At 44.1% G+C, this 14,019-nt stretch overlaps 1 protein-coding gene across 1 annotated transcript in view; it reads right to left on the bottom strand.

The window, feature by feature from the left end:
• Window positions 1-14,019, bottom strand: part of ARFGEF1 (ARF guanine nucleotide exchange factor 1) — a 1,069,199-nt gene that overhangs the window by 330,535 nt on the left and 724,645 nt on the right. The window contains exon 20 of the mRNA XM_085605493.1: window positions 3,142-3,270. Coding sequence (XP_085461619.1) covers window positions 3,142-3,270 — 129 coding nt within the window. The remainder of the gene's footprint in view (window positions 1-3,141; window positions 3,271-14,019) is intronic.

Here is a 14,019-nt window from a genome sequence, read left to right as displayed (position 1 = left end):
GTGCCATGTTGCTCTCCTTGCCCATGCACTCAATTGATCGGGGCTCACGCTGTGGTGCCCCCTGCCACTTTTTGGGTACGACTGCCTGACTGCGAGGCGAGTGACTGACGGGCACTGACTGGGAGTCAATGTGGTGTCTTCTACCCGATGAAAGGCCCAGCTGGGAAGAGGCCTACTTGAGAGACTGGGCAGAGGCAGTGGGGTTCCACCCTGCCCCGCCTATTTCTCAAGTGGGGGCCACTGAAGACAGTTGCAGCAGTGGGCTGGACACAGGGGAGTCAAGAGGAGTCCAGAAGGGCCTCCGCTGGGCCACTGGAAAGACTGAGTCTGACCTGTATTGCTGGGCTCGTGCCCCTAGAAGACCAGGACCAGGAGAGAGCTGGCTCCTGGAGGGGCTACATACAAGACACCCCCGCCCCTCACCTATATAGATTACCCAATCTAGTCTACCCTCACAGCAGCACTGAGGCCTGGTGCCCCCTGAACTAGTCCACTGGGAGGCCGAGTGACAGTGTGAACAGGGCTGCAAAGGCAAGTCAGGGTGTGGCTCAGGGAGCTGAGATTTCCACAGAGTTGCACTACTTGGGGCCCCAGACGGGACCAACTCGGAGGTAGCAGAGACCCTGGCTGGGGGAACAGTGATGGAGCCACTCTCGCTTAAAGCATGGAGACACCCAGGCCAGGCAAGACCCCCATGGTGAAAGGATACCCAATACAGCCTCAACATGACAAGGGGGAGGCTGGGGTGCCCACGCTCAGGTATCCCGGAGATGCCCTGGCGAACCAAGACTACCAGCTGTGGATGATCCTTGGACCCATTACGGACCTGAAATTCTCTTTGGAGGCCAAGATAGACGGAGTAGCCTTAGATCTGGCACTGCTCATACCATGTAAAATATGGTCCTTCAAACATCCAATAAAGTAGGAGCCATGAAATTGTGTTTCCATCCAAAGTTTTCTTTCATTGAGTCATTCAGTAATACTTGTGGACACTAGAGGGCTTCTTCACGTGGAATGGATTTTGTATCCGTCTTTGCAATATGCACAGGACCCACGAGGAACAGAAAACTTGACCACAGCTTGATATATACCTTTGATGATGATTCATCAGATGAACTGAATAAAACCCTGATGAAGTCCCATTTTGGGGACGAAACAAATTGGATGGGCTGATGTTGGAGTATTACTGCGCCCATAGGAGGCACAAGAACAGACTACCACAATTTAGTAGAGGAGGCGGCCCGCCATCATTGTCTTGCAGTGCAGCACAAAACCTATGAAGTGGGAGACAAGGCTGGACATCTCTTGGCGTGGCTGAGTTGTAGGGATGAGGCACCCCGGTGGGTGGGGGAGATAATCACCAGCATGGGGACAGACTTACCCGAATGTAGGAGATAGTGTGGGAGTTTGCACGATATTATAAGCCTTTTATGACCCACAACCCTACAGGGAGGAAGTGGGGACAGAACACTTCCTGAGAATGCTGGCTCTCCCTCAACTAGACAGAGAACTGGTAGAGAAGCTGGAGAAGACATTACACTTGGGGGACTACCTGGAGCACCCAAATCATGTGACTGTTAACAAGAGGAGTATGGCCTCGCACACATGCAGCACTATAAGTGCACCCAGCTTTGACACGCTCTACGAGCGGAGATAATAGATTGGGCTTTACTACCTGAAGTGTTCCCGCTAAAGAACCACCTACTGGCTGGCCCCTTGGGGAGGAGAGAAATTTCCTTCACATACAAGTATTCCTTAACAACTGATCAATGGCCTCTCAGGCCTTGGGCGAAACTGAGAAAGAGACATGGGATAGCTGGAGGTCGTGGATTGGGAGGCAGCTTGGAGGCACCCTCAGGAGGTGGCCATTAGGGTGCGCTTCCGCTTGATACAGCTTAAAATCTTGCACAGAGTTTACATTACACGGGACAGGTTACAGAAAATGGGGAAGATTCCGTCACCCACCTGTCTATGCTATAACACACGTGGGTTCATTTTATCACACAGTGTGGGAGTGCTCAGAGATAAATAAATACTGGCTGATCATATTGAAAGAACTGGGGGACATACTAGAAGAAGTGATCCCGCCTAATGCCCAATTCGTACCCCTGGAGTTGCCGGGAGATATAGACCTATCCCATAAGAAACTACTACTTTTGCTTCGTGGCTTGGTCGTGCAAAGAAGGTTGTCAGGAGTCTGGGGGGCACGTTAAGTTGCCACTAAGGAACAATGGATTGCAGGAATGGAACCTTGCATGGGGACCAAAAAAGTGTTTTTTGCTGCCAGGGTTTGCCCTAGGACGTATGAGAAAATCTGGGCCGATGGAGGGAGTTCTATGGTCTGGGGACAGGAAGCTCACAGCTGGTACAAGACAGAGCATGGGGTGTGGTCCACCAAACCTGGGCTGGGAAAGATGGGTCATTGGCAGATTACCTTCTTTCTTGCTATTGCTCCTCACCCCTCCTGCATTCACCTCCTGGACATCTGTGGACAGCACAGTACCGATCTCGCTATCTAATGTACTGTGTCCTGCTGAGGATTCTCCTGGTGGTTTTTGTGCTGTACTGTGGTTATGCTCTTTGCGTTTGTTAATGCATAAAATGCTAATAAAAACATTAGAAAAAAATATACGATTTCAATCAACGGTCACTGATTGGAGCATGGCACGGACCAAAAAAATCAGAAATAAAAACCTAAACAGAGGTAAAAACATGTTGAGTTCCAGATTCTAGCTTATGTGGCACAAGGAAAAACTAAACTGATGTCTAGGTAGCATGTCAACAGACAACAGTATGGCCTGGGGATACTTCTGGACTATTACAAGTTTTTCGGCATACACTCAATGGCCAGAAGATATTCCTGTGATCAGAAAAGTATTGGAAGTTTTATTTATTAGAAATAAAGGTGAAAAAGACTTTACTGTCATTTTTTTCCAAGGATGTTTTATACGACACAGAATAACAAGGTAATACATACCTGCTGTACAAGGATTACATACAAAATCATTTATCCTAAAGTTTGACATGGGTTTTTATATAAATTGTTTACTGTATTTACTTATATTAAGCCAGAAGAATGTGAGGAAAGTAACCCACAATGGATTTAAAAGTTGTTACAACATGGAAAGAAATTGAGTGTACCTGAATACTGAAGATACATGCAATCCTGATCGCACACCGTATGCCTTCCAGGCAAAGTGAAGCTACTTCTGTATCGTCGCAGTCTTGCAAGCCCACACTGAAAGCAGCAAGGAATGGTGTCCATGCCAACTAAAAGAGTTTAACAATGTTAGAGTTAACACAACAATTTCATCAACAGGATAGATTATAAAAAGTGATATCATTACTCATAATTAAAAAAGTGCTACTAAGCTGACCTTCATGGAAGCTAAACATGGGAAACCTCTGTAAAGTGTACACAGATTGGCTATAGCTAAATGCAAAAAACAACCTGAACCAGTATTACTGTGGTTGTGATAATTAATCAAAAAGGGGGTTTTGTGGAATGCATTGTATAGTTAATTTACTAAAGTACTGATGGTACTTTAAAACAACCTTATTTTCAATACCAAAGCACCAATCATGTTTTACCATATAAAGTAAACAAAGGGAGAAAAGCACAGTTAAAATGCAAACTATCTGAGCTGCAGATAACTATTTTCTGTATTGGTTTACCGCAAAAAGGATTAGTAGTATTATTCCTATGATTTTCTTTGAAATCAGATAAATACAAACTCATTCAGTCCCAGGACTCAGAAATGGTTTTTCAAAAGTTCAATAAACTTAAACCTCAAATATGTTTTTACCTAGGGCAACACTATTTTGATTGTAATCCAGACTTCAAGCACAAATATTGGAAACATGTAAGAGAGCCAGCATTGAGAGAACACAAAAATTCTGATGTATAAGCATGATCAAGATTAGCATCCTTCTCCTGGAATCTAATCACTCTAGACATACACTAACTGGAAAAATTACTCAACAATAAAATATGATGGGTATTGTGTAAGCATAGTTGAAGAACATGCTCTAAAAGTTAATTTAGTAGCAATGGGAATGCAAACATAATGTTAATGAACAAACATATTGGCAATATACTTTTGTCATGGATACCTTTGTCCTGTGCCAGCTGTTAATCTTTTAAAAATATTGTATAAACATTTGCCACAGTTGCATCCTAGATGGCACCAGGTCCATATAGTCATGCCACAGTGTTAGCCATATCACTCAAATGTAACATTGTGCTTGAAATAACTGGTTCTGTCCTTATGCTAAGGCTACGATATCCAAATACAATTTACTAGTGAAGTGCCAGAAACAATCCAATGCTAAAGACTAGAAAGGGACAGATCATGTATAACAGGGCTAACTATTCAAAAGAAAAATTACCGCAGTCGGCTCTTTCATCACAATGAATGTTATAAAGCTGGAAGAAAATACACACTAATTTCGGTATGCCTATCAGTTAGGGAAGTCACATATTAGGCTGCTTCAGTAGCACCCCACTGGAGTAGGTCACATGCTATACTACTAATATATTGTTGTCCTTCTGGTAAGCCTTCTCTATGGCAGCAGACATCAGCACAACAAAGTATTTATATTTATTTCACATATTACATTTGTGTAATGAATGGCAAAGTGTGCTCTCTGCATCTAAAATATAACAGACTGTTTTTATACTGCTGCTGAAGTCTTTGGTTCTGCCTGAGGATAATCGTTACAATAGAAGCATGTGTGATTTTTTAAGGCCACACTTGAGCTTATTTTCACTGGTATATGATAAAATAAAAATTCAGGCTCACATGAAAGTTCCAATGCGGCCTACGATAGCGGGAAGGCTAGCTGTCTCAGGTCTGCTAAAGTATTTTGTGGAAACTCAATTAGTAGTCAGTCAACAATCGCTTTATTCGGTTAAAAGTTTTAAAACCATCAAAGCACAGGACGAAATTTCATAATGCAATTAGTTACAGTTGCAAAAATCTAATAAATCCACTAACACAATACAAATTAAACACAATTAACAACATTTCATGAATAATAAATAATACAATACAATTGGCGCATAGTCACAATAAAAAGTATATCATCCAAATAAATCTGCAGTTTTTACAGATCCCATCAAACCATTACTAATTCATTAATCCACGTTCTCCAACTGTTAAAACAATGCTGATAAAATATGGGGAGGTTACTAAAAGGACTGCACCCTGTTTCTACACCTAATAGCCCCTGTAATATAGCTGGCTACCCCGAAACAAACCAGTGGTGACCCTAGCGTTTGCAGATAAACCAGTGCGGGCCTCACTTGCTCAAAATTACGGTTCTTAAAAATAGGAAAAATACATTTCTTTCGCTGCAAAGCGTAACATTTACAAAAGAATACCAAATGCAGCGTGTTTTGTTCTGAGGCCGTTATCACAAGGACAAGGCCCCAGGGTTCCCTCTTTAAAAAAGCCCTTAGGGTAAGCCAAAAGCCAGGGAAGCATGCCATACTTGAACCTTATTAACAAAAACAGATGGAATGGTTTGTTTATGTAGGTCAGGTATGGCTGGATCTCTCTACCTATACTTAGCGTGACAAACCTCCTGACTGCCGGCTTTCCCAGTTCCCCTCCTTCCCTCAGTAACATCGCTCTACTCAAGAACTGAGTCTTAAAGGCCTTTATTTCTACTTTACTCAACGTGCTTGGTTTATCAAACAATTCGAGGCAGCCAAGTGACTCCAAGTTGGTTTTAATATATCGAAACCATGGGATAGACATGGCTTTGTCAAGAGACAAACAATCTTGGATAATAAGTTGATTTAGGTTCGGAGGTTGCTGTGCCCAAACTCTCAGCCAACCTAGTAATGGAGCCACAGAAATTTGATCGATAAGATAACCTACCCCCAGGTCTTCGTGAATATTAAAAATAGGAGCAGATGGGGGGGGAGTGACAACATTTTCCGAAAAAAGGCATTTTCTACTGATTGGATCTCTGTCGAAGCCTTATAACCCCATACCTCGCTGCCATATAGGGCCATGGGAATACACTTAGCTCTATAAATCTTCATAAGAGCGGGTAGGGGTTTACATCCCAAACGTTTTGCAAAGCCCAACAGCGCTCCTGTCGCCCTAGCAAGAATGTTCTTTTTCTGGGCGCGTTGCATGACCCAAGTTCTCCTGTCATCAAAGACAAGTCCCAGATATGTGAAGATCTGCACTTTTGTAAGCTCCTGCCCATTACAGTAGAATTTAGCCTTTTTCGCCCTCCCACAACCGATTGACATGGAATGTGATTTTTTAAAATGTATTAATAAGTCTAAAGAGACCATAAAATCATTAAATCCGTTTAAAAGGGCTTGTAGGCCTCTCGCGGTTCTTGCCAGCAGGACCGTGTTGTCGGCATACAATAAAGAGGGAATCAATTTTGGGCAAGCTCTAGGAATATCCTTGCTGGTCGAAATTAAAGCCTCACCCAGGTTATTAATGTAACACGAGAAAAGCAGGGGGGCAAGAATGCACCCGTGTCTTACCCCTCGCTTTACCTGCCAAGCTTCTGACAGACTCCCGTCTTCATTGTAGCGGACGACAGCGGTAGTGTCCTCGTGAATAAGCGCCAGGAAGGATATCAACGCCGGGTCAAACCCCAATACCACTAGGGAGGCCCATAATTTTTGACGATTTACGAGATCGAAAGCAGTGGACAGATCCCTAAATGGTAGGTGTAAGTCCCGCTGTTTAGCTACCGTGTACTTCCCGATGATAAGATGTAAATTGAGGCATTGACCCACAGTGCCCTTTCCTTGTCTAAACCCATATTGTAAATCAGAAATTATGGATTTATCTTCCAACCAATTTGTTAATCTAACAAGAACTACTTTACCCATTATCTTCATGGCAGAATCCGAGAGAGAGATGGGCCGGTAGCATGCCGGATCTTCTCTTGATCCTTTTTTGAATAATGGTACTATAACTGCTTTGCCCCATGACGTGGGAGCACCCACCTTTGATACTGCATTAAAAACAGAAGTTAAAATCTTTGCCCAGTACCTTGAATCTGCCCTATAAAGGTCCACGGGGACACCGTCCGGACCTGGTGCTTTACCTTTTGACATTGTCTCAATGGCCTCCAGGACTTCGTCGTCCTTAAAATGAATTTTTGAGGCCTGTTTAATATCCCCGTAATTTACGGGGTTAAGTTGTTGAATTTCAGAATAAAGACCACTAAAGTGGGCCACCCATCTATCTGGTAGGATAAGACAGTCTCTATTTGTATTCTCCTGCTCGTCAAAAAGTGGACTATTAATCAACTTCCAGAATAGGATGCTATTTTTCAAAACACTTGCTTCTGATAATTCATCCCATGCCATATTTCTTAACTGGATTTTCCTTGCCTTTAGTGCTTTTTTATAGGACCTTCTTGCCTCTGCGATCTTACTTGAGTCTTTTCCACTTTCTCTCAATGTCGACAGGAGTGCAGAATGAGCACTAGAGCAGGCATGATCAAACCAATTTTTAAATTTCTTAGGCCTTGGTCTCCCGTTGCAGGATAAATTACCCACTACCTGTTTTGTAATTCTCTCGAAAGCACCAAGGATTTCCACTGGTTGCGACTCTGTTGACAAACAAATACTTAAATCCACGGTATTACTATTGTACAAATTCTCAAGGAAATCGGCCGGGGTGACAACATCCCATCTCAAACGTCTTCCCTGATTTTTAGAAACTAGGTTTAAGTTAGAAATCATCGGCGATGGATTAGCCCTCCTCAAAGCCTTAATATTAATTTCCATGATGAGAGGATTGTGATCACTTAAAGCATATTGAGTAACACAAAAGGCACCTATAAAATCCTTCAGAAGACAAGATACAAAAATGTAATCAATCATGCTATGATGGCCCTGTCCAGTGAACGTAGGGACAGGAGACAAAGAATCTTGTACAGGAGCAAATAAGTGAAGGGCAGATACAATACTCTCTAGGTACATCCCTCCCTTGGAGTGTTCAAAATGAGTTACCTCTTGAGGGCAAAGATCATAGTTAATATTTTCAAAACAGTTGAGATGACATACATGAATATTAAAATCGTCAAAAAGTAAAAGAAAATAAGGTGTAACATTACTTGCATCAAACTCGTCCAACAATGTAAACAGTGCTTTTAGGTGCTCCAGTTCATCAGACCTAGTAAATGAGTTATAAAAATTCACCACTAATAATGACGGCAAATTGGCACCTTCAAGTTTAGCCGCCAAAATATTTGGAGAACTGGTTACTAACAATTCTATACTATACAGTAACTTGAGGCTAAATAGTAACAGAAGACCCCCCCGGGATCTCCACATAGAAGAAGGCACAGCGTTTTTATTAAAGGACTGGTACCCGTCCAAATAATAGGGGTCTTTAGCCTCCCACGTTTCTTGGAGGGCAATTATATGGTGGGTAGAAAGAAAAGCCTTCCAATTAGTATCACCTCTTTTAGATCGTAAACCGGCAATATTCCATGATAAAGTCCTAATTTTGTTTGTTATTGGGGTTGCACCCCCATGCCCCAACTCTTTTGTCACGATGTTCTCCGAATTCAATGAAAGGAGTTGAAAATCAACAACCTCACTATTTACAGGTACCGTGACAGTCAAATTACCGGTTACGATGGGAGGAACTATTTCTCTCCCATCCGCTTGGGCCTCCACGGAGGTTATCTGGCTAAATCCTTCACCATAAGCTGCCTTTGGGGGTAAACTTCTGTCGCCAAAGCCGTTAAGGTCAATACTGTCTTTCTCAGCCAACACCATTGAAAATGGAGACCCAGAATCGTTAGGAAAAACCGCTCTAGGTTCGTTATTATGGGCCTGAACACTAACAGCACTGAGTCAATCATTGACATCTAAAGAGCTAAGGACCTCATATCTGTTACCAAGTGCCAGTGTACTACTCACAGGGACAAACTGAGGGATGTACCCGCTGTTTCCAGTAGACCCCAAAATGTGAGGTGGATAAAAAAAAAACAACGGGAGAACATTAACATAGTCCTGATGTAATCTGATCGACCCTGCCTGCCTTAAGATGTTAACTACTAAGTCAGGAGAGCTAAAGCTCACTACAACACAGTCACCCTTCAATGACTTGTTGGTCTTCCCCACCCATGGAACCCTTCTTACCATTTTAAAACTCTCAAAAAAGGTGGCTCCCTAGTACTGTCTTACCAGCCAAAAAGTGGAGGGCTTTATTTTTTAAGGAAGACCAATGCTCTTCCCTACCATCACCAGTTTTCGGAACGTTTGCCAAAATTACAGTGTACGGGCAGGCCTCAGGCGGCAAATGCAAAGGTCGTTCCCTTGATGGATACTGTCGTGCCCCTAAGCCCCGAACTAACACCACCGTTAGTTCCTAGAGCAAGTTGAGGAGGATTTATGGGGCCTACAACCGGAGTCGTCATAGACTCGACTGGCTCGGGAACTCTAGTTGCTACTACATTTAAAGAGTGCGTCTCGGGTGGATTTTGCCTTGGCATCGATACATCCTGACCCGCTATGTGACGTTCGATGAGAGCGAGTCTGTCGTCAATCTTGTTGAGTCTATCCATAACTGGCAGTATAATCGCTCTCAATCGCTCATCCATAAGCTTCAATAATTCAGTCGTCTTAATTCCCATAGTAACTACTTCCCTCTGATCAATACTCTTGTTACACCCATGACTCTTGTCAACCGTGACCTGGGCGGCCACGCTATCTTCCCGACAGTCCAACCCGTGTACGGAATCTTTGTCCCTGGGTTGTTTAGCTTGTTGCCGACTTCCTTTTGGGGCATTATTAGCTTTTCTTTTCCCCTTAGCTATTTTAGTAGCAGCGACCGGAAGGGCCTGAAGCTGCCTGGTACGTGTAACTGGCGGTGAAGGAAGAAGACTAGAGGTGATCAAAGAGGTGGGAGAAATAACAGGGCTGGGCTCTAACCCAGACCCAAAGGAAATATGACATACAGGCTGTAAGGCACCTAAGGTAGGATCACCAGATTGTTTAACGGAATTAGACTGGGATAATGGCTCCAAAGATAACCTCCTTTCCACCATTTCAATTTCCCTGGAAACAACAGTTTCAGCTTTTTTCAAGAAAGCGTCTAATGTCCCCGTACCCCCCGATGCAGAGCACTTACTGTTACTTTTAGTCATGAGTAATAATGAACAGGAACAATACTCGAGACTTGCTATGTAACAACTGACGGGAAGACAGGAAAATGCAAAGTACAACACAGCTCCACCTCACACTAATCCTAAATGGGCTTATAGGTTAGAAAGCAGACCCAGCCCACCCTCCTCGGCCCCTTACAGCTACAGGCGTGGCCTTAAGTGCCTCCTGGCCTCCTGGCACACAACACCAACAACGACCTGTCTCTAGAACTCCTGGGGAGCGCAGTCCTCGCTGGCCGGCCGATTGGCAACGCCGCAAATCTATGTGGCTTTCTTCGGGCAATAAGGGGGGTGGCCCAGCCCTGCCTCTAACTGCCCCTGACGGCCACAGACGGCCCGCCCTTTGCCCGGGCTTAGCCGCGCGCGGTCCCGCGACGCGGGGAGTGGAGTCGGTTTTGAAGCGCCTCCGGGCGCGAAGGTGTTGGAGCAGCTTCCGGTGGTGGGCAGCCCGGGAGCCTGGGATTTGTAGTTCACTCGCTCCCTCCCCACAGCGACCGCGAGGACTACAAACGCGGCGGCGGGAGGGCGATCCGAGCAGCAAGAGCGCCAAACCCAGGAAATCTGAAGGTAAGCACTGGATTTGAACTTCGGCCCCAAGCGGTCAATAGCACCCGCTCCGCCAGGAGTGGAGTCGGTTATGAAGCGCCTCCGGGCGCGAAGGTGTTGGAGCAGCTTCCGGTGGTGGGCAGCCCGGGAGCCTGTGATTTGTAGTTCACTCGCTCCCTCCCCACAGCGACCGCGAGGGCTACAAACGCGGCGGCGGGAGGGAGATCCGAGCAGCAAGAGCGCCAAATGGCTGGCGAGATTATAGGTGGACGGTGCTTCCAGATTTACGGAACTGACACTAAAATTTAGTGCTCTCTCACCCCGGCCTTGTAAGAAGCACAGCCCAGTAGAGTGTGCTCATTTATTCACGGTACCACACATTTTTAGGGTGCTGTACGTGTGTCCACCACTGTTACCTCTTAGAGGTTGTGGGCACCACCAAAAAAGTGTAGGTAGCCGTACACTTCCCCGGTCCTGAAGAATTGCCATTTAATATAATCTAAGGCAAGAAACATGTTGACCAATTGATCCCCCTAGCACATTCACTCACATAGCTTAAGGTGAGACATGTGCGGATTATTTTTTGTTTTAATCAGGATGGTGACCATGCTTTATTAAAATTGTATAGTGGATCACCTACCCCTGTTTTAACACACCATACCTCACCTCACTTGCACCTACACTCACTGTTGTGATTAATATCTTCCCCCCACACACACCGTATTCACCGGCGTTGGAAATAAAGATCTCCGCTAGGAAGGCCCCATTGGGTGCCTGATCGGGCATTGCACCTGCCGGCCCGATAAGGAGCAAAGACCCGGTGATGAGGCAAGACACCCGCTTGTTGGGTGTGTGAGGGTCTTCTTTTCCAAAAAAGGAGTAAACCTGACTCCTGTCCTTCACATTATTTTCCTCACCCCCACCTTGGTACCTCGTAGTGAATCTAACACACCTTGCGCGTACTTTAGGAACTGCATACCCTTTTGTTTCCAGGAAATCTGAAGGTAAGCACTGGATTTGAACTTCGGCCCCAAGCGGTCAATAGCACCCGCTCTGCCGGGAGTGGAGTCGGTTATGAAGCGCCTCCGGGCGTGAAGGTGTTGGAGCAGCTTCCGGTGGTGGGCAGCCCGGGAGCCTGGGATTTGTAGTTCACTCGCTCCCTCCCCACAGCGACCGCGAGGGCTACAAACGTGGCGGCGGGAGGGAGATCCGAGCAGCAAGAGCGCCAAACCCAGGAAATCTGAAGGTAAGCACTGGATTTGAACTTCGGCCCCAAGCGGTCAATTAGTAGATTTATTTGCATGAAATAGACACTAGCAGCCAACAGTACTTTATAGAACATTTTCAAGTGAATGTCTCACATTAGGGCATGGGCTGGAAGCCCTAAGTCTATAGATTGACCCACCCCCAATCTATGTAGCACCACGGTTAAGATTCTTAAGGAATACAAGCTTACATGGCCCCTCAGAATACCACTTTCCCTTCCTTCTTCAGCCATTTTTTTATCAACCTAAGAGTTGGTGGAAATTGCATTAAAGCATGGGAAAGAGGAAGGTACCTGCCATCAAGTGACATAAAAAGGGAGATGTTCAAATATACACAGGTAATATACTGGGTAATGGGCTACTAGGTACCTCAGAATAAACAAAAGAGGGTCCCTGACAGATTAATGTAAGAAGAGGAAGGCAGGGAATAGTAACAACGAAAAACCTCTTCTTAAAATTCAATTATAGTTTGGGAAATATCTCCACAATCACAAACAACAACATTGTCCCACAGAGATGAATTAATAATTCATAGTTTTATTTATCCAATTTTTTTTTTTTTAGTTTTCTCTTTTTAAACATAAATGTTTGAATACATTTCAATATACTTATACTTTTACAAAATAGAGTACAGAATCAAAAACATTATAAAAAGCGGCGAGCCCAAGGGAGGGAAAAAGGACAAAATGACAAAAGAATGTCTCTATTATATATACTGACAATCCAAGCATTCAACCTATCAAACATACCACAACTGCATTCATGCTCCACAACATTGTTTAACATGTAAAAGCATATTCTAATACATTTCATAAATATATACAAATAAAAATGAAAGAAAAACTAAAGCGCCGACGAGCGTTTTGGAGTGGAATCAGAGACCCACGATTCCTTCGTCAGGGCGCAAAATCCTTTAATCATTCAAGGAGGGGTCAGTTTTAATCCAGACTCTTCCAAATAGATTTTCTCACATGGAGTGCAAACAAGGGCTCTAGGTAACAATAAATAGGGACTTTGAGAAACACTTTTATCAATATATACCAGAAGCGTAAGTCCATATATGAAAGCACTTATAATGATGCAATAAATGGGGTTTCCATAAATGCGGTGACCTATATGTACAAATGAATTCTCTGCAAAAGGGTGCCAAGATCGTCCAAAGGGTCCTTTAATTGGTGTTTAATGACTTGAATGGAAGTTGAGAACCAATAAAGAATGAAAAACCCGACTAGTGGAGTTAGAGATGCTGTAAGCTGGGGTCGCGCTCCATAAAATTGGCAAGGTTTGTCAGGGATTAAGGGGCACTTAATTTATTGGCTGTAGATCGGGCGAGATGGCAAATTCATCGTGACCTGTGTCAAACGATACACCTAATGGGCTACTAGGTACCTCACCCACATGAAACATGATATTATAGATAGTTCTATAATGCAACTACGCAGATGGCTTCATAGCACTGAAGATATAAGCCATTTGCAAAACCCAATATCAGAAAATTAGGTGCTTAAATGTAAATGTTTTCAGTCACACTAAAATGAGACAGGGAAGCCTCCTGCCGTCAATCTAGAAGAATACATTTTCAGACCCTGACAGCGGCCACAGAAAAGGACGGACCTGTCAAAATATAACTGTCTACACCTGAGGAATGACAAGAATAAATTGCTGGGTTAACAGATAACCTTAGGCCAGATTGTGAAATGCAAATTTGGAAGCCATAACATGAGGGACACCCTCACACACTGACCTGTGAGCATTGACCATGACTTTAAAGGCCACTATGCCATTAATCAGGAGCCAATGTAATTATCTCAACATGGGTAAAATTTGGTCGAATTTAGTCAGACTATCAGTCAAGCGAGCAGCAGTGTTTTGAGAAAGCTGCTATTGCAGAAGTGTTGCAAAGGGAGTGATCTGATCTCACTGCTAAATACGATTTTGAGGTGGGTAGATCAGTCACCAAAGCATGAGTATATCAAGATTGTTGCTCTAAGGATCTACAAACCAATTTCACTATTGAGGACTTGTCTCAATATGGGCATGGGCT

The sequence above is a fragment of the Triturus cristatus genome, chromosome 5_1 (genome assembly GCF_964204655.1).
Source record: "Triturus cristatus chromosome 5_1, aTriCri1.1, whole genome shotgun sequence".
Taxonomy (NCBI): Eukaryota; Metazoa; Chordata; class Amphibia; order Caudata; family Salamandridae; genus Triturus; species Triturus cristatus.
This window is presented reverse-complemented; position numbering and strand designations above follow the sequence as displayed.